The 20444-nt window shown below is 53.6% G+C and overlaps 1 protein-coding gene and 1 pseudogene across 1 annotated transcript in view; one reads left to right on the forward strand and one right to left on the reverse strand.

Moving 5' to 3' along the window:
* Positions 1–210: 210 nt before the first annotated feature.
* On the reverse strand, positions 211–1409 carry LOC103082403 (transcription factor E2F4 pseudogene; annotated as a pseudogene).
* Positions 1410–9059: 7650 nt separating this feature from the next.
* Positions 9060–20444, forward strand: part of LRRC20 (leucine rich repeat containing 20) — a 60420-nt gene continuing 49035 nt past the window's right edge. Inside the window, exon 1 of the mRNA XM_007454585.1 lies at positions 9060–9141. Within this exon, the coding sequence (XP_007454647.1) occupies positions 9060–9141 (82 nt within the window). The remainder of the gene's footprint in view (positions 9142–20444) is intronic.

Raw genomic sequence — 20444 nt, forward strand, 5'->3', positions numbered from 1 at the left:
GGCTAAGCCCCTTTCCCCTGCTCTCCCAGCACAGAACAGGTGTTGGTGCAGGAGTGGGACTTGTGGCCAGAACTGTGCAGTGAGGGAAGGCTAGGGAAGCCAGGAGTCTGCGGCTCTCAAGCTGTGTAGGGGTGGGGTGGGGGGAGGTCCCCAGGCAGCCCCCAGGTTAGACAGTCTGTGTCCCAGCCACAAAGGGCATGCCCCTGTCAGTCAGAGGTTGGGGACAGGCACATAAAAGAGGTCACAGACACCTTCACTCTCATCCAGGCTGTAGATGTAATCGTGGTCTCCAGGGGATGGAGAAAGGTGGAGGAGGGGTGCAAACACTTCTGAGGACATCAGCTCCTCCAGGAGCTCTGAGCTCATGCACTCTTGAGTGGGATCAAAGATTTCTGACAGCTCTTTAGGGAGCTCCAGAACACCTGTGGGGTCTGCCTTGATGGGCTCAAAGGAGGTAGAAGGGTTGGGTCCAGATGAACTGCTATTGCTGCTACTGCTGTCCAACAGGGCAGAGGACTGCAGCGGCCGGGTGTCCAGTGCTGTCAGGCCCAGGGGGAGGGAGCTGAGCTCACCACTGTCCTTGCTATCAGTTCCCGGGCCACCACTCACTGTGATCTCAGCTGCTGGACCGGCCACCCCCTGGGCTTCGGTGCTGCCGGGAACAGGGTTCGGGGTGGTCACCTGGGGACTGCTTGGGCATGAGGCATCCTGGGGCTGGGCCAGAGCAGGCTTGGGCAGAGGCGGAGGGGGAGAGACAGCAGGTGGGCTCTGGAGCAGATCTTTGGGTGGCGGCATAGGCACTGCCACAGGGGGTGAGCTCCATGCCTCCTTGTTCACCAGCAGCACCTTGATGGGGCCACTTACACTCTTCAGGTGAATCTGGTACTTCTCCTGCCCATTGAGGCCCTCTGGGATGGGCACCTCCAGGCTGGTGCCCGACGGGGCCTGGATGGCATCTCCAGCAAAGCATCTGCAGATGTCCTCATGAGTCACGTAGGCCAAGCAGCTGTTCTGCACATCCTCTGTGATGTTCAGGATGCTCTGCTGCACCCACACCTTGTGCTGGTCTAGTTCTTGCTCTCGCTGCTGCAGCTCCTCCATCTCTGCCTTGAGCTCAATCAACTTGTCCGCAATCTCTCGGGTATTGCAGCCAGGCCCCACGCCCTTCTACTGGATGCTATTCTTGGAATTTTTCTCCATCAGCCTGATACCTTCCAGCACATTAGTAATGTCATAAATCCGCCACTTCCGGCAAACAGCTAGGGTGTCAGCTGCCAGCTTGAGGTCAAGCACACCGTCCTTTGCCTCCTGCAGAAGTGACACAAACTTGGTAGTGAGAAGTTCCAAACTCTTCTCGTGCCGGCTTGGGGTGCCCAGGGGCGGCGCGCCTGTGGCCCAGCCTCCACCATAGTGCCCTCCCACCACCTCCCCTCAGCCAGGCCAGGCCAGGCCAGGCCAGGCTGGTGCAGCACAGGCATTGAGTTTTTTTTGTTTTTTTTTTTTTTTATAATTGTGTTTATTTTTTTACTTGTTGACAGTTTGCTTTATTTATTTATTTATGGCTGTGTTAGGTCTTCGTTTCTGTGCGAGGGCTTTCTCTAGTTGTGGCAAGCGGGGGCCACTCTTCATCACGGTGCGCGGGCCTCTCACTCTCGCGGCCTCTCTTGTTGCGGAGCACAGGCTCCAGACGCGCAGGCTCAGTAGTTGTGGCTCACGGGCCCAGTTGCTCCGTGGCATGTGGGATCTTCCCAGACCAGGGCTCGAACCCGTGTTCCCTGCATTAGCAGGCAGATTCTCAACCACTGCGCCACCAGGGAAGCCCCAGGCATTGAGTTTTGAAAGACTTTCTTGGAGGTGTTTCTCATCCCCTTCCGTTTATTCCGACTCACCTATTGTAGCAGTTTCCCAGGGCTGTTGTAACAAATTGCCGCAAATTAGGTAGCTGAAAACACGAGAAACTTATTTTCACAGTTCTGGAGTCTAGAAGTCTGAAATCAAGGTGTCAGTGGAATTGGTTCCTTTTCAGAGGCTCTGAGGGAGAATCCGTTCCTTGCCTCTTCTTACTTTCTGATCCTTGCCCACAATCCTTGGGATTCCTTGGCTTGTAGACACATCATTCTACCCCGCCTCCATCTTCCCATGGCCTTCTCCCTTTGTGCCGATGTGTCTCTTCTCTTCTTATAAGAACACCAATCATAGCCTATGCCAGTATGACCTCATCTTAACTAATTATATCTGCAATGACCATATTTCCAAATAAGGCCACATTCTGAGGTACTGGGGGTTAAGACTTCAACATATCTTTTTTTGGGGGGAGACACAATTTAACCCACAATACCCATCAAGACCCAAGTGAATGTGTGTTCCTTATCTAACTACCCCAATCCCCAGGGGCAGAATTAAATGTTCTTTCTTCAGGACTCCCACATATTTAACACATGCTTCTGTTTATTAGAGCATTTGACTCATTGACCACCATCGCTGGTTGAGTTAGGAGCCTCATCTCTTTGGTCCTCCCCACAGTGCCTAGTAAAGAGTCTATGGGGAATCCTCTGTAAATGTATGCCTGCGAAGCAGCTACCCTTCGCTGAGCCATCATGCCGGGCACTGCACTAAACTTTACAGGTAATTAATCCTCACAATGACCCTGTGAAGTAGGTATTTATACATTTTAATTCTTATTTGATAGAGAAGAACACTGGGATTTAGAGAGGTTAAGTAACTTAGCGTAGCCAGAATTCTTGCCTCTAAAAAACTGAATGGGCGCCTTGAAGGCACCACGGGAAAAGCTTCCTAGTCCCATCTTCACCTTTCTCAATGTACCCCTGATCTGGCTAATTCAACTCTGCTCCCTCGAGAAAAACAAATCTGAAGACTCAGTCCTATTAATCCTGGGATCTGTTGCACGTTCCGGTCTACACTCCCGCTGTCCAAAGCGTTTTTCCTCCAGAAGCCGCACACAAAGCGGATCCACCCTCTGGACGAGAGCGCACAGGCCGCTTTTCCGGGGGCGCCGCGTGAGGACCCGCGCTCTAATTGGTTGCGCGCGGCTGCCTACTCCCGCCCCGGGGCGGCTCCTGGCGCGGTGATTGGCCGGGCGACCGTGCGCTCAGAGACCGCAGCTCCTCTGCCCCCTCCCGGCCAGTTCCAGCTCGCCGCTGCTGCATGGGGCGCCGCCGGCGGCCGAGGGAGCGTGACTGCGCTGCGCAGGGCGCTAGGAGGCATTGTCGCCGTAAGTGGAGCAGAGAGCGGCCCGGAACGGGGCCCCACCTTCGTGCCCCGCAAAGTAAACGTAGTCTGAGGCTAAGCGCTGGAGGGGCTGGGGGAGAGAGGGAGAGAAATGTCCCCGTTTACGTAGTGTACCCTCCCCTCCCCCAATTCACCCCGTGGAAGGAGCAGCGGTGCACCAGCTGCGGCTTCTGCAGTGCCAAGGGGCCCTGCGCCGCGCCGGCTCTGTGTTGCAGACTGCGGCTGGACCCCGGCTGGCTCGGGGGAGCGGGCGCCGAGGTACCAGGGAATAGGGAGCCTGGGGAAGCCGTCCCGAGGGAGCCTCCGTTCCCCGCGGGAGGCGCCCCTGCTGGGAGAGGCTGTTGTAAATTTCGTCCCTGAAGCCACACTTTTCGGGGTTTGCTTCCCCTCTGGGGAGCTGCAGACGCCTGTCCCAGAGTGTTCCTCTCGGCCTCCGGGTAGCGCGGGAGTCCCCGGCCCTCAGCGATCACCAGCGTTCTCCTCTCTGCCTGCTTTATTCTCCCCAGTCCCCGCCTGCCTGGCGAGCGGAGGGCCGGCGACGAGGAGCCATTGGCTGCGGGCGCCGGGGGGTGGGGAAGACGGTGAGGCGGTCCCCTAGCGCGAGGCGTGGGGACCCTGGCCTGGCCACCGCGCTCAGTCCTGGGAGGCGCAGCCCGAGGATGGTTACATGCCCATACAGAAGCATGCACGCGGCTCTGGGAACCTCATGGCTCAAAAACAAGGCGCCAGTCCGTCCCGCTCTCGCCCCAGCGGGCTTCGTTCCCTTGGGTGGAAAAGTGGGTCAACTCTGTCTGGGCTCGAGTGGGCCTCCGGGGCTACTTGGGTCCGATCCAGCCGACTGCTTCGCACTTCCCCAGTGGCTCCTTAGCTTGGGCGGTCCAGAGGACCCGCTGCAGCCAGTGGGGGTGGGAGTGGGGGGAGCTCGCATACATGGAGCAAGAGGCTCGAGTTGCCCTTCGGAGCGGCTGCCAGGCTCTAAAGTTCCCAAGTGCCCACACCAGTAACTAAATATAGGAGCAGCTGGTGCGGACGGGGTGTCACAGTAGCTCCTTTGCACAGATCTCGGGGCTTCAGATAAGGTAGAGTTCTCACTGATGAGGGCTGGAGCCCTGGCAGAGGGTTAGGGTCAGTGTTTAAGCAAAAATCATCCCCCACAAACCTGTATCCAGGTGAAACCAGGTTATAGATACAGGAGAACTCTATTGCCAGCTCTCACAAAGCAGGACAACTTCTTTTCTGACATTCCATTTATTATATCCTAACTTACCATCTGTAGCAGTTTAATCACATATCAGTAATGCCTTGGTGTGCGACAGCTTGCAAAGATTTCTCGAAAGTTATATGCCATTTACTTCTCAAAACAACCCAGTGAGGAGGGTGGTATTTCCATCTGACAATGGGACTGCTCACAACAGTGATAATTTTCCAAAATTCTGGCTGGATTAGGCTGCTCTCAGAAAACCTTTCATAGTTCCCCGAAGAGAAACAGGACCGACTTACAGGGTGGCTTCCAGCCCCTCCCCCAGTGATCTGGGGACAGACTGGCTTCCTGTCTCCCTCTTTCTCTCATCATTTGGGTACTTCTGCTCAGCCCCTGCCTCTGTTCCCTCTTACCAGCCATGCCATATGCCTTCATGGCAGAAGGCACACATTGTCCTTGGGCCTGGCCTTATGGCCTCCAGCATCTGGCTCATTCTGACATTTTTTTTTTTTTTTTTTTTTTTGCAGTACGCGGGCCTCTCACTGTTGGGGCCTCTCCCGTAGCGGAGCACAGGCTCCGGACATGCAGGCTCAGCGCCCATGGCTCGCGGGCCCAGCCGCTCCGCGGCATGTGGGATCTTCCCAGACCGGGGCACGAACCCGTGTCCCCTGCATTGGCAGGTGGACTCTCAACCACTGGGCCAGGGAAGCCCTCATTCTGCCTTTTGTCACCTGAGTCTCTCTTACCTGATGGGAAGCTTATTCTGGCCTAAGCCCTGTCTCTGTACCTTTACTCTTCCAGTGAGGGCCTTATAGAAGAACCCAGCACACGTTTGTTGGATTTAAACATTTCCTAGGACTATGATGCACACTCTGAAGAAAGAGGAGTTGGGGAGGGATGTGGAGAGGGATGTATTGCTGAGACAGCAGCAGTGTAAGTATGAGTTTGGACCCTGTGTTGAAGGGTCTCCAGGATTTGGAGCACTTTGGAGCAGTTTTCTAAGGCTGACCTCTGATGACTGGGACCCCAAACCCAGAACAGACCCATATGGGCTGGTGGTTCCTGTTTCTCCGCTTTGGGACACTCTCTGATTTTCTGCTACTACTACCCCTGCCTGTGGGGTTGACCAGATGCCTCAAGGAGCCTACCTGTAGGATTGGGTTGTCTTGGGGCCCTTTGGTTGTGGTCTGGTTCCAGGAGGGCTGCCTTGCGTGCTGATTGCTCCCACTGGCTGGCAAGGTCTTTCTTTCATGGAATTGCATGAGACTGGGCAGCCAGAATGGTGCTGACACACTGATTTTGGTTGACTTAAATTGTTTGCATAGATAGGGGCCCCTCATGTCCTAGGGTGGCCCTGCCTAGGAGGCTTCTCACTCAGTGAGGAGTGGGTCCATAGTTCTCTCCATCACTCATATGTGACTCAGACAATTCTCTATTTTTCTTAAAAACAGTTTAAAACCAAAGAAAGGAAGAGCAGCTTGCCTTATTTCTCCCCCGCCCCCTGTCTCTGAGGGCTCCTGTTACATGCTCAATAAATTCTTGCTACTTTTTGGTCAGAGAGGTCCAGTGTTGGGTTGGGGCTGGAAGGAGCAGTCAGCAAAGTTGGACAACCTTGTAGGACCTCTTTTGGGGACCCACTCCAGACTCTCGTCATCTCAAGTTTGTTCTCCCCTCAGTTCTGGGGCCCTCCTACCCCATCTTGGGCCTTATACCACATATGGCCCTGCCAGCCTCCCATTTCAGCCCTGCCCATGCCAAAAAGTGACAGGCCTTGGTCACCTGACCTGGGAGAGGGACTGTCAGCTGGAATTTATAAGAAATTCTCCCTTGGGAAATGGGTAGTTTTAGGTGAAGGGAGGGTGGTTTCCTAGCCAGTTAGTGGGGTTGGTGATTTTAGGTAGCCGGAACCTCTTGGGGGCCTAGGGCACATCTGTGCTGTATCCAGAGCATCCTCTGGAATGTCAGGGTCCTGTCCTCCTAGTGACTTACTCTGACACCTAGACTTTACAGGCTGTTCCTGCTTCAATGTCCAATCTCTGACCCACACTATAGGGTGTCTGAGCTTACCACCAGGGGTAAGGTTTTTAATTTGGCTAGTTTTCTTCAATAGGCTCTTTAGCTTAAGGCACCACTGCTCCCACCTGGTAGCAGCTAGTAGAATTGCAGGCATAGTGCCTGACTGAAAGTAGCCTATGCAATCTCACAGGGTTAGCACAGACCCTGGGTAGCTTGGAGATTTACCTTCCTTTTCGTCTCTGTGTGAGGCCAGGATTGCCTCAGTGATGTTCCTTAGAAAGGTCTTCCTCATCAGAAGCTCATAAGTCAGAGCTATTTCGTATATTTCCTTCCTCCCTCTTCATTCTTATGCCCTGTTCCTAGTAGATGCTCAATACATGTTTGTGGTTACTGATGATGAATACTGGAGATAGGAAAAGGAGGGAGCATGGTATGTAGGAAGAATCCTGGGCTGGGAGTTAGGAGACCTAGGTTTTTCGTTTCTGTTTGGCTGATTTACCTCCCTTCTTGGGTCCTCAGTGTTCTTATTCATAAAGGCATTAGACTGAGTCACCAAGATTCCAGCAACATTGCTGTGACTCAGGCTTAGGGGGTTGGTCTTCAAGGTAGCATGATAAAGGTGTCAGGTCCAGTTTTCCATAGTCCTCACTATTCCCTGCTGTTCTACCCTGGACCACCTTCTACAAGTTATCCACCTGGCATTGTTAGGACTTATGACCCTTCTCATTTAGATGGTATCTTTGTTGTAAGAGTCAGTTGACTTGTATTTAAATTTGGAACCCAAATGATGGCTGTTGATCATCATCACCATTGGGGGAAACTAACTGAACATCTGTTTCAGTATGTGGTGTAAAGTGCAGGGGAAAAGCATAGTATATAGCTCCTCCCTGCCTTAAGCTGTCTGCAGGCCAGCTGGTGGGGATAAGTATGTATATTTTTAAAAGCTCATAAATAACCCAAGTGGTTTGAGCTAAGGCATTGCGTGCTACTGAAACTTAAGGAGGAGAGAACACTGAGGGCTGGGGCAATCTGGGAAGACTTCCTGGAGGTGGAGAGAAGGAAATTCTACTCATTCCTTAAAGATGAGTTCCACTGACTTGTTTGTTTGAGTCATATGGGTATGTAACTGGGATTAAGTGCTGGCATCATATCTGCACGTGTACTGTTTCATCATTTCAGCTAGCATTTATTAAGTAACTTACATGTCCTGAGCCCTGGTCTAGAAAGATATGTATTTTTTGTTCAGTCCTCATATGAACCCACTGCGGCAGGTATTACTAGATCTCCTACTCAGATGAAGAAACTGGAGCTCAGAATAGTTAGGAATCTTTCCCAAGGCTTCACAACTAATAAATGTCAGAGTTGGGCATTAGGCCTGTCTTCTTCCTTGGTGAGATGCAGGCACATACTGAACTCATCACTAACTCTCCCTGAGCAGCTGAGTGGGCTTGACTGGGCCTCCCTGTCCAGTTGAGCACATGTGGACTTTTTCTTGGTATCTGTTTGTACCCTCACCCCCTTCTCTCTGCCCTTCACATTCTTCTGCCTTTGACCCTCAGATGTGTTCATTAGAGCTCCTTGAGCTGTCTGTGGATCTGGGATTGGGATCCAGGAGCAAAAAAGGGCACTGATGTTGGCCTCAAATTCATTATCTGCATGGGGTGCTGCCACTGGTGATGTGGGTGACTTTTGTAAAGAAGTGAGCACGGGATGTAGAGTTGGGCCAGGTTAGTGCCATTTACTTACTTTGACCTTGGCCAGGTCATTGAGTCCCTCTCTCTGCCTCAGTTTCCTTCTCTAATAAAACGGAGTTGGAGACATGTCCCGAGTCCCTTATGTCTTCTACACCTGATCGTTTTGATTGTGTCCTCACCCTTCTTTAAGCCTTTTCTCCCCAGTGATCCTGCCCCCCTTCATTTTTCCTTGTGGTCTTGCCAATGAACTCAGCATCAGGCTAACAATAAGATCTGTGGCTAAAACTGTAACTTTCCCTCCATATTGCTGCATGGAAAGGGAATTCTTAGAAACCACCCACCAGCCAGACAGTGAGCTCTGACCAGGCAGGGCTGTGTTTCATTTGCCTTTGTGTCCCCGCTTCCCGGGGAGGAACCTGGCAGAGGTGGCTGAGGAGACCTGGGAGCTGGAGCGGTTGTCCTGTGGACTGGGCTCCGAGCCTGTGGGATGGAGGGACAGGTGTCTCTCCTTGCACTTGGCTGTACCCCGCCTTCTCCCCACTGCTCTGCCTGTTAAGTGATTCACAGGCCAGCACACACCTAAATCCTCACACCCTCCTGGCCACTGGTTCAAGCCCTGGCAAGGTCATATGTGTCAATCCTCCCAGGAAACTGGTAGGGCAGATCAGTCACTCTGAACAATGAGCCGGATGTGGCCTGGGCTCTGGGCCCCTCAGGAGGAGGTGAGTGGCCTGGACCGCTCCCTGCGTGCTTCCTGATTCCCCGGGGAGGGTGGGTCAGGGGTGGGGCCCTGGCTGGTGGTGGGCAGGTGCTTCATGGCCCTGTGTCTTCCCCAAGCGCAGGTCCCTTTATGAGCAGCAGACCAGCCTGGTGGCTGGCAGCAGGACACCTGAGTCTGCATGCTGAGGAAGATGGGTGAGGCCGTGGCCAGAGTTGCGAGGAAGGTCAACGAGACAGTGGAGAGCGGCTCCGACACCCTGGGTGAGTGAGGGCATGGCTTTTCCAGCTGTAGGGCACCCTGTACATGGTTTATTGAATCAGTTTGGAAATGAGATAGAAAGAAGGTGAAAGATACAGTATCAGCATGCACCCCGCACCATGAGGAGCTGTGTTCCATGGACTTTTGTTTTTTTTTTAATTTATTTTTGGCTGTATTGGGTCTTCGTTGCTGCGCACAGGCTTTCTCTAGTTGCGGCGAGCGGGGGCTACACTTTGTTGTGGTGCGCAGGCTTCTTATTGCGGTGGCTTCTCTTGTTGCAGAGCACGGGCTCTAGGAGCGCGGGCTTCAGTATTTGCAGCATGCGGGCTCAGTAGTTGTGGCGCATGGGTTTAGTTGCTCTGCGGCATGTGGGATCTTCCCGGACCAGGGATCGAACCCGTGTCCCCTGCATTGGCAGGTGGATTGTTACCCACTACGCCACCATGGAAGTCCCTCCATGGACTTTTTATTGCAGTTGTGTTTAGTTTGTGTATATGGGGTCCCAGCGTAAGATGTATTTCTTACTATGGGTCATAGTTCACAGAGGTTTGAAAAGCACTGAGTAGGGCTTCCATCTGCTGGGAGCGTGCCTGCCTGCCCTCAGACTGCTGATGACTCCAAGTGTGTATGTGCCCTTGGACCAGGTGGCAGTAGCTGGCACTGCTGGGTAGCCCCATGTACCAGGCCCTGTGCAGGTGCCTCCCGAGTGTTGCCTTATTGAATCTTCACAACTTCCCTGTGATGGATGATACCCACCAGGCCTGACTAGCCTCGGATTTCAGATGAGGAGATGGAGGGTGGCAGGCAGAGTGGGCTTTTTTCAGGTCACACAGTCAGGCAGCCCCTTTTCATTCCACTGTTTTAATTGAATTGTGTCATATATTGTTGAATTGGTTATTGCGTTTTAGCCCATGCAGCTACCCTAAGGCTGTAAGCACTTAAGCAAACTATCCCATTTAATTGAATTCAGCAGATATTTGTTGACTATCCACCACGTGCAAGAGTTAGCGGGGGATCGTGTGTGTGTATGTGTGTGTCCCGCTGGAATGTAAGTGCCATCTTAGAGCCACAGGTGTGTTGCAGGAACACAGAGGAGGTGAATGCAGGCCTGCCTGGGGGATGATTGACGGGGTGGGATTTGAGTTGGGTCTTTGGCACACAGAGGAATTTCACCGGCAGGTTAGGGATGTGTGTGCCTGTGTGTGTCTGTGTCTGTCTGTTTGTTTCATGAAGGAGCATTTGCATGGAGGTTACTGCCTGGTAATGGCCCAGAGACTGGAAAGGTGGAGCGTTTCTGTGAGCAGCCATTGGTCCGGTGTGTCTGAGGGTCCTGGGGCAGGGGGTGGTGGCCCAGAAAGTGGAGGAACACTCAGCCTTCAAGATGCACTTGGTCACCACCTCTTCCAGGAAGCCCTTGGCCCTGCCCCATCCACCCCTTGCTCCTTTCCTCCTCTGTAGGACTCATTCAGTGTCCCTGGAAGGGAGGGATCCTGTGGTCTTTTGTCCCCCACCTGCCAAGAGCCAGAGCAGTGTCTGGCACTTTGTAAAGCACGTAGCGGTGTTTACTGAACTGAGCGATAGTGAGAGAAGCATCTCCTCTGTCAGCAAACAGACTTGAAGATTGCTGTTGGTTTTGGAGGGAAGTCTGGCAGGGGTTGGTGCGGGGGGGAGCCTTCGGCTGGTGAACTGAGGGCTGTGAGCCCTCAGGAAAGGAATTCTGGGATCCTGGAATCCTGTGCTGGTCACTCATATGGTTGCACTTACCCGAGTGCTCAAGACTCTCCACCACTGATACGGCCTGGATTTGAATCCCCACTCTGCCACCTACTAGCCTACTTCCTTAGCAGATTGCTTTACCTCTTGGAGCCTTGATTTCTTCATCTATAAAGTGGGATGGTAATTGTGCCTGCCTCATCAAGGGAGCAATTGTAATGTCTTAAGGTGCTTGGCATGAGTAGCTCAATAAATGGCGGCTATTATTTTGGTTTTTTATTTTTTTATTTTTTTTGGCTGTATGCGGGCCTCTCACTGTTGTGGCCTCTCCCGTTGCGGAGCACAGGCTCCGGAAGCACAGGCCCAGCGGCCATGGCTCACGGGCCCAGCCGCTCCGCGGCATGTGGGATCTTCCCGGACCGGGACACGAACCCGTGTCCCCTGCACTGTTGTGGCCTCTCCCGTTGCGGAGCACAGGCTCCGGAAGCACAGGCCCAGCGGCCATGGCTCACGGGCCCAGCCACTCCGCGGCATGTGGGATCCTCCCAGACCGGGGCACGAACCCGTGTCCCCTGCATCGGCAGGCGGACTCACAACCACTGCGCCACCAGGGAAGCCCACAGCTATTATTTTTAATTTTTCTCATCCCCAAGGGCTGGAGGTGGGGCCTAAGTCCCTCCCCTCCCCCACCACCAACACACCTCCTCCAGGTGTCAGCCAGTCACCTGGCTGGGTGTCCCCACTTGCCTTGGGATGGGGAGTTCACTGCAAATTGACGGATCTCAGTGGTGAATAACCTACCCCTACCTTAAAATGGTGCACGGGAGAGGGACACATATGCAGCTCATTCTCATCCAGATGTGTGAAGCGGGCAGGGTGGAGGGACAGCAGAGCGGGGAGAGTGGAATTCTGACCTCCTGGGGACGTGCTGTTTGAGGGAGGATTTCGGGAGGCAGCAGTGAGGAGGCGGGTGTCCCAGGCACCGGGAGGGCTGCGCCTGAGTGGGGGGCGAGGCTGCTGCAGAGTTGCCGCTGGGGATGGGGGAGATGAGGGATGCCACTGGCAGGTGGAGAGCCTGCAAGGCTGTGTTGGGTTTAGATTTCCATGTCTGAGGACCAGAGATTGCAAATTCAGTTGCCTCTGCAGGCCAGGTGGGGATTTCTGTGAACAGAGTGGATGCCCTGCCTGGAGTGAAGTGTGCAGGGCGTCTAGGGTAGGGCGCTCTGTAGCCAGCTTCTCTCTCTGCCCGGGTCATGCCCACTGAAAAACTCAAGCCAGGCCTCTGGCAGCCCTGCCTGGCCACTGCAGTGCCTGGGATTGGAACCCTAACTGGCTGGCACCAGCGCCTGGGCCCTCTCTGTTCTGGGGTGGGGGGCAGATGGTTGCTGATCGCCGGTCAACTTGGGAGAGAAGTTCAGTGCTTGAGCCTTGATGGTCTTGGCTGACTTTCACATGGAGGTGGCTGGGTCTTTAAACTCAGGGCTGAATGAGAGGGGGCCTTTTTACTTCTCCAGTGCCCTACGAGGAAGCAGAATGTCAGAGCAGGCCACTGTGGGCGCCTGCAATCCTGACCCTTTGGCAGGTGGAGCTCATCAGGCTCATGCAATCTGAGGGGTCAGCAGTCAGCACGTATTGAGCACCTGCTGTGTGCACAGTGCTGGGGAGCTCCCAGGGATACGTGCAGTGGAGTTCTGGACCTGAGACTGGCCCGCCACTAGGACAGCAGTGACTGATGCACGGGCTCCATGCTGAGCCGTGTCAGATGGACTACAGGTGGTGGTAATTCAGAGGTGGGAGATATTGCTGGGTGTTGAAGGAGTCTGGGAAGGCTTTCTGGAGGAGGTGGGAATTGATGTGGGTCTTGAAAGATAGGTGAAGTAACCCAATATGGTTCTCATGTAAAAGAGCAAACAATCTGAAGCAACTAAAAAGCCAGTACTAGAAAATTGCTTGAAGAACTTTTGTTACAGCTACATGATGCAATTTACGTAGCTATTAACCATGGTGTGTAAAATTTCATTACGTGCTTAGATGAGGACTGGCAAATTCTCATGTATAACGTGAATTGGAAAAGAACAAGGATCCCAAACTGTAGAGACAGTAAGATGCCAATTATGTTAAACAGGTGTATATACATAGATAAAAATTGGAAAGAAATAAGATACAAATGGATGTTAGAAAATACCATTCTTCATTTTCTGAAAGTTCTGTGATGAACATATTACTCTCACAAGCAGAGAAGAATAGATTTTAGGGAAAGGACCACCTGTCACTCTAGAAAGTGAAAGTAAAACCCACTTCCCAACAGCAGACAAGAGGTGCAGGAGCTAAGGGAGTAGCTTCTGCTCTAAGCCTCTGCCCCGGGTGCGGAATGAGCTTCCCTGGCTTCTCCCCTTCTGCTGGGTTTCCCAGCTTGCCTCCCTGTGCACAGGCTGGGGGCGCAGGCCCGGTGGGATGTCTGCTCCAATGCTGCAGAGTGGGAGATCCCTGCAGAGGCTGGGCTGGGGAGAGCTCGGTTACAGGCTCTCACCTTACTCAGGTAGGTAACCCTGGGAAGCATCACTCGTGCTGCCCCGGCCACTCACGGGTGCACTCCAGAGCCAGGCTTGCTCCACCTGTAACCTGAGCTTTGGTTCACAGCCCTTGTTGCCTCACTCCAGGCCTCCTGACCCCCAAGAAGTGGGCTTCTTTCCACCTGGCCCCTGGTCTGCCCCTAGGTTTGACTTGAAGCCACTTTCTTCCAGCCCCTCACCCCTCCTCAGCATCATCTTCTAGACTTTTCAAATGAGCTTGCAAAGAGTTGGGAACTCTGCACTGTACTCAGACTCCCCTCCCCTGAACCAGGCACTCCTCTCTATCCCCGCCTTGTCTCCCCAAGTTAGTTTTTCCTCTTTTTAAGGGCCTCATGCCCACCTGGACTTCCCTGGGTCCTTGCACCCCTGAGGGGCTTCTGACCTCACCCTTCCCTCCCTGGCATCAGATGGCAGCGCATCCAGCCAGTGGACCATCAGGCCAGGCTACTCTGCACCCACTCCTTTCCATGGGGAGGCTCCCAGGTTTGGGGGGATGACTTTAAAAAACTGATCATTACTGCAGGAGAGCAGGATTTGGAAAGACTTGGGAGAGTGTGGGAAGGGAGGGCTTGGCTGGCTGAGATCCAGGCACTGGCAAAGATGGGTAGAAGGAAGAAACAAGGTGAGCTGGGAAGGAAAGGAGCTAGCATTTATCTGGGGCCTGCTGTGTGTCAGGCTGCCATACTGGGCATTTAACATGCCTCAGGTGGGCCCGCGTGCCTAGAGCCCGTGCTCCACAAGAGAAGCCACCACAGTGAGAAGCCCGCGCACCGCAACGAAGAGTAGCCCCTGCTCGCCGCAGCTAGAGAAAGCCCGCGCGCAGCAATGAAGACCTAATGCAGCCAAAAATAAAAATGATAATAAATAAAAATAAATATTAAAAAAAATATGCCTCACGTGGTAAGGAGAAGGGGGAAGCCCCTGTGGGCTGCTTCTGCTTACATGCAGATCGTGGACCCCACTCTAGAGTTTTCACAGTGGAATCTCAGAGGCTGGGCATGGTGACCTGCATGTTAATGGGAACCCTGTATGATTCTTCCCTTCGAATTTTGGGAACCGCTGGCTTACTACTTACAATCTGGAACTTCCTTCTCCTGGTGGGTTCTGGAGGGCTGGGTGGCAGGGGTGGGGTGGGGTGAGGGGGGGTGGGGTTGTCTGGCCTGGATTTCTGTGTGTGTGTGTGTGTGTGTGTGTGTGTGTGTGTGTGTGTGTGTACACCAAGTGCAGTTAGAGACAGATCAAGAGAGGTGTTTTCCCTGGAGTGCAGAGCTGAACTGGCCCAGGCCCATTCCCTCAGCTTTGCTGAGGAGAGAGAGAGAGAGAGAGAGAGAGAGGGAATGAATATGAACATGGACTTGATCCATCCTCAGGGAACTGAGCGGCTAGGCTGGGCGCTGTGAGAAAACCAAGTGAGGAGACCAAGGCTAGTGAGAGAAGGGATATGTTGTTCCCTACTCTCGCCCTTCCCCTCCTTTCCCCCCTTCCCTCCTGTCCTCCCTCCCTCCTCTCAGGCTCACTCATGCTTTGGCCACTTTTCTCCTGTCTCACCAGCAGGTGGCACCCTGTCACAGCCGACGTGGTGACAGGCAGCAGAGTCAGGGACTTGGCCAGGGTGTGAGGGCCAGGTCCCGACAAGGGCTTTCACGCCCTGGCCGGCTCACATCCTGTGTCTGCATTCCTAGCTGACTCCCCAGTGATTTGATTTTGCAGCCCCTTTCTTGAGCAAGGGTGCTGAGAAAATGCAGTATCAGGAAGCACTCCATACATACTCACTGGACCAGAAAAACATCTTCCCTTGGGTCAGATACTGCCACCGGCTCCTTTGTCAACAAACACACATTGAACACCTACTGTGTGTACCTTCCCTGGAGGACCCAAGTGTCCCAGAAGTGCTCAGTCTGGAGGGGGAGACAAACACACACACATACTCACACACACGTCCCGAGGGAGGGGGGCAGGCTACTGCACAGTGCAGTAGCCTGTGGTGCAGAAATGCAGGGCCTGCACCTGGCGTGCCCTTCTCTTTTCAGAGGCAGTCTTTTTTGGCTCCAGGAGGGGCTTGTGGGTCTACAGTTCCTGGCCCAGTGCCCAGGAGGCTGGTGCTGGTAGTAGGGGAGGGGTGTGTGTTTTGCTGCCATGTCTCCTGGCCTGGGGAGTCCTGAGGATCAGCCAGGTACAGGTCAGCTCTGAAGGCATGGAGGAGGGAACAGGCTGTCTGTCACAGGGCAGCCCTCAGCCTGGCCGGGGCCGCCCATCTCTTTACCGTGAGGGCTGGAAGCCTCAAATCTGCCGATCGGCCACCTTTCAGTTCCTTGAATTCAGTTCCTCAGGGCCTTTGCACATGCTGTTCCCTTTGTCTGGGATGCTCTTCCTTGTTCTTCATGGCTGGGCCCTTCTCATACGTTAAGGTTCAGCCTAAATGTTTTGTCTATAGAGAGACCTCCCTGACTATCCTTTCTAAGTGGCCTTCACCCAGTCATTATTCTTTAAAAAAAAAAAAAGAAGGAAGAAGCTATGAAAAGGTATACACAGGTAGCAAAGTCCATAAAGTCATATATACTTAGTTCAGCAGATATTTGTAAAACAAATACTCATGTAACTACCATCCAGGTCTAGACATGGAATATTGCCAGAATCTCCAAAAGCCGCTCCCACCCCCAGAGGTAGCCACCATCCCAACTGTTGTGATGAGCTTTTCCTTCCTTTCTTTAGTTTGATCTTGCTTTCCTTTCATTTTCCTGGCCCTTGGGTATTGGAGAGAGCAGACTGTGGGCGCTGGTGGTGGGGAATCGGGAGGTCTTGCTTGGCAGGATGTGCCAGTGCAGAGAAAGGGGTGGAGGTGAGACCCTGGCAGGGGCTAGTGTGTGAGGGTATCATTCAGAGGCAAATAACCAGTATACAAAGGGAAACCAGTAGAGCTTTCAGAGAGCCCAAGGGTTTCACTGGTACTGAGTTGGCACAGTGCAGTAGCCTGTGGTGCAGAAATGCAGGGCCTGCACCTGGCGTGCCCTTCTCTTTTCAGAGGCGAGTGATTGGTGTCAGCCCAGCCCAGGGTGCCTGTGGAGTCCTGGCTGCTTCTGAACTGGCCCCAGAGAGGTGGGCACATATGGCCATGTCCAGGCAGGTAGCACTGAGCCCATTGTTCAGGCAGGTGAGGAGGGACCCGGGTGGGGGTTCTGGAAATCCTTTTCTTTCTCTCTCTCTTTTGTTTTTTTTTTTTGGCTGCACTGCACAGCTTGTGGGATCTTAGTTCCCCGACCAGTGATCGAACCCGTGTCCCCTGCATGGGAAGCGTGGAGTCTTAACCACTGGACCGCCAGGGAAGTCCCTGGAAATTCTTTTACACCATGCTGTGGTCTGGCATTGCCTCTTTGTGCTCAGGTCAGTATGGGCTTGTTGGGGTCCTGTATGGACCCCCAGCCTCAGGGATAGAAGGGGGCGGGGAGGGGAAGAGAACAGCTCAGTATTGGAAGGCAGCTCTTGGGATGGAGAGAGAGAGAAAACTTGTTCTGTGGCTCCAGCCTGGGCATTTGCACTCTGCGGAATACTTTTAAAACTATATATGTTTAACTTAAAAAACAGGGCTTCCCTGGTGGCGCAGTGGTTAAGAATCCGCCTGCCAATGCAGGGGACATAGGTTTGAGCCCTGGTCCGGGAAGATCCCATATGCCGCGGAGCAGCTAAGCCCGTGTGCCACAACTACTGAGCCTGCACTCTAGAGCCCGTGAGCCACAACTACTGAGCCTGCATGCCACAACTACTGAAGCCCGCATGCCTAGAGCCCGTGCTCCGCAACAAGAGAAGCCACCGCAATGAGAAGCCCGCCACCGTAACGAAGAGTAGCTTCCGCTCGCCACAACTAGAGAAAGCTCACGCGCAGCAACAAAGACCCAGTGCAGCCACAAATAAATAAATAAAAATAAATAAATAAATTTATATTTTAAAAAAACCCAGTATGTATCACCTGTGCCTAGTGCACAAAGCACAAGGCCCAAAGGGTAAACAGAGAGGCTGGCCTTCCTCCCACCCTGTCTTCTGGTCCACTGGTCCCTCCCCCCTGGCACAGTGTCTTGTGGAACTAGAGGAACAGTTGCAAGGTTACGCTGGCTAACTCTAGAGTTGCTAAAGGGTGAGGATGGTGAGCTGTGTCCTGAAGTTGTTTCTGTAGCAGTGATGGGACAGAACCCCAAAGCCCTTTGATAGTGGCTCAGGTCTCTCTGTTGGTGGTGGGGGAGTCCCTGAGTCCCCTTCTAGAGCTTTGGAAGCTCCAATGGCCATGAGCCCCGCCCATCTCCATCCCAGCCCCACTGTGGGCCTCAGTCTTCTGGAAGGAGGGAGGATAAGAGTGGGGGGTCTGTGGTGGGCATTCTCAAGCACAACACACCTGTCCCTTGGGTCCCCGTTCGCTGTGATGCTGCCCCGACACAGCGTTGGTGCTCAGAAGTCATGCGTCGGATGGATGGAGGAATTCCCTCATCCCACAGGTACAAATCGCTCAGTCTTCTCTCTTTAGTTTCCTCTCCTGTTCATTGTTCAGTCTGCAGAAATCACCCCAGCCATGAGAGCCGGTCCAGCCCTGAGGGGCCTCCAGGGAAGCCCAGCGGGAGGTGGAGGTCTCATCACAGCAGGGAGACTGGGCCCTAGATGGCGCGGTGACTTGTGGAAATGCCGCAAGCCCTGGAGACCGGCCGCCAGGCGGCCAGCTGATTGCATGGCATGTGGAAAGCTTGCAGAACCTAAAGTGAACTAAGTGAGGATGAGTTCCCCTTCTACTGTCTTGAGTTGTGTACACGCCGGGTGTTGGTTTAGCATCCGTGTTAAGGGGGTTGCACAGAAGAGGCGGCATTTCAGCTGAACCTTAAAGGATGGAGCAGGTTTAGGGGTGTAGGTGTGGGACAGGAGTGAGGGGAAGGCGTTCTAGGTGAGGGTGTCTGAGCATAGGTGGGACAGCATGCAGGCAGGTGCTTGTGATAGGAATAGCAACACGGGAGAGCAAAGGGAGCTGAGGCAGGAGGGGAGGTAGGGGCTGGCCCAGATCTCAGAGGGCCTTGAGTGTCACCTTAAGTAGTTCCTACAGTAAAGTCCTAGCTTACACAGAGGTTAGGTTCTAAAGAGAGCCTGAAAAGTGAAGATCACCTAGAGTCAAATGACCCAGGAAAAAAAACAACCGGGTGATTTAATCATCGCTCAGCCTTAGCAGGTAGCTGCTGTTATTGTCCCCATTTCACAGAGGAGGAAACTGAGGCACAGAAAGACTAATCAACTTCCTCAAGCCGGGGATTTGCACCCAGGCGCTCTGACTGCAGGGCCTACGTTCTTAGCCCTGCGTTAACCCATAGCCTGGGACAGACCGTTTTGATGGTTGAGGACCAGGTGAGGTTGCCAGCTCACAGATAGCACACCCAGGCTGTTGGGAACCATGTACGTTCAAAAACACTAGAGTCACACTCAGCATCTGTGTTCAGCAAGTTAAATGGGGGCCCAAGCTGCCTCGGCTGTACCTGATCTGGGCAGCAGTGGGGGGCCCCTGGCAGGTTCTGAGCAGGGAGTGACGTGATCTGGGCCGGGTTTCAGAGGAGCACCGCCGGGCACGGGATGGATGTGAGACCATGGAAGGGATAGCAGGGAAGAGGCACCTTCCATGTGCCCGGCCTGTGCTGGTGTGGCCTTGTCCTGAGTCAGACCAGTGGGAGGAGGACGAGAGGAAAGAGAGGCTGCGGGAGGGGCTGGGCAGCCGATTGGCTGTGGGCGGCATACAGTTTGAAACCTGGTCATCATGTAAACTGGGGAGGCCTGGTCCGTTTGGGTGGATAAGGAGATTCTGATGATTTGGGGTCCCCAAGGGACACCCCTGAAGAAGCATGGCAGGGAAATATGGGCATAGCCACAGCTAGAAATGAAGATGTCTGCGGAAGTGCTGCTGCCCCAGAGGGGCCCTAGTTCTGGGGTCCCTGACAGCCCCAGTGCATCCTTCACGCCTCCCACCAGCACAGACCCAGCAGACATCCCAAGAAACAGGTGGTTAAATAGGCTGCCAGGCTGCCCTGTGTCACTGGCACTGGAGAAGCATTGTTTTGAAGGCAAAGAGAAATCTTCTTTGAAACCACATGGATAATTACGCAGCTTTAAAAAATGTATGTTGGTGGAAGAACAAAAATGTTCTGCCTCAGAGAGATAACCAAATAGATAATTTGGTGGCATCAAAAGCTTGTGTCGGGCTTCCCTGGTGGCGCAGTGGTTGAGAGTCCACCTGCCGATGCAGGGGACACGGGTTCGTGCCCCGGTCCGGGAAGATCCCACATGCCGCCGAGAGGCTGGGCCCGTGAGCCATGGCCGCTGAGCCTGCGCGTCCGGAGCCTGTGCTCCGCAACGGGAGAGGCCACAGCAGTGAGAGGCCGGCATACCGCAAAAAAAACCAAAACAAACAAACCAAAAAAAACGCTTGTGTCACCCAAGTATGAGAGTGTTAGCCTTGAGGAGGTGGTTTAGCAAGGCTGAGGAGGTTATTAAAATCAAATGCTTCCAGAAATGCAAACATGGCTATGGCTGACAAGGCAGCTGGGGATGGAGGGAGGCGATGCAGGGGCCTGGCAAAGCCAGTCATTCTGGAATGGAGCCCCGACACACGCCGAGCGGTAAGTGTGGTGACTCAGGCTGAAATGAGTGATTTGTGCTCACCTTTAGACGTTAGGAAATTGTAGTTAATTCAGAGACAGGTGCTGCCAAAGGTCATTATCATTAAAGATGAGGTTGGATTAAGAGCTGCCTAATTGGCATCTGCCTCATCGTGGTTGACTGTGTTTTGTTAAGACGCATATTTTTGTCATGCTCCAGTGTATCGCTGGGATTCCTTATTCTTTCAAGTTCATGTCAGCAAACGTGTACTCACTGTGTGCCCCGTCTGTCTGTGTCAGGCTCTGCAGAGGATGGGGAGGGGAGAGGAGGAGGAGGGAGCTGATTCCTGAGCTCCGGCAGGGGTCCCATTAGGCCGTGCACTTGCTGGCATTGCTGCCTGGATC

The sequence above is a fragment of the Lipotes vexillifer genome, unplaced genomic scaffold (assembly GCF_000442215.2).
Source record: "Lipotes vexillifer unplaced genomic scaffold, Lipotes_vexillifer_v1.1 scaffold708, whole genome shotgun sequence".
Lineage (NCBI taxonomy): Eukaryota > Metazoa > Chordata > Mammalia > Artiodactyla > Lipotidae > Lipotes > Lipotes vexillifer.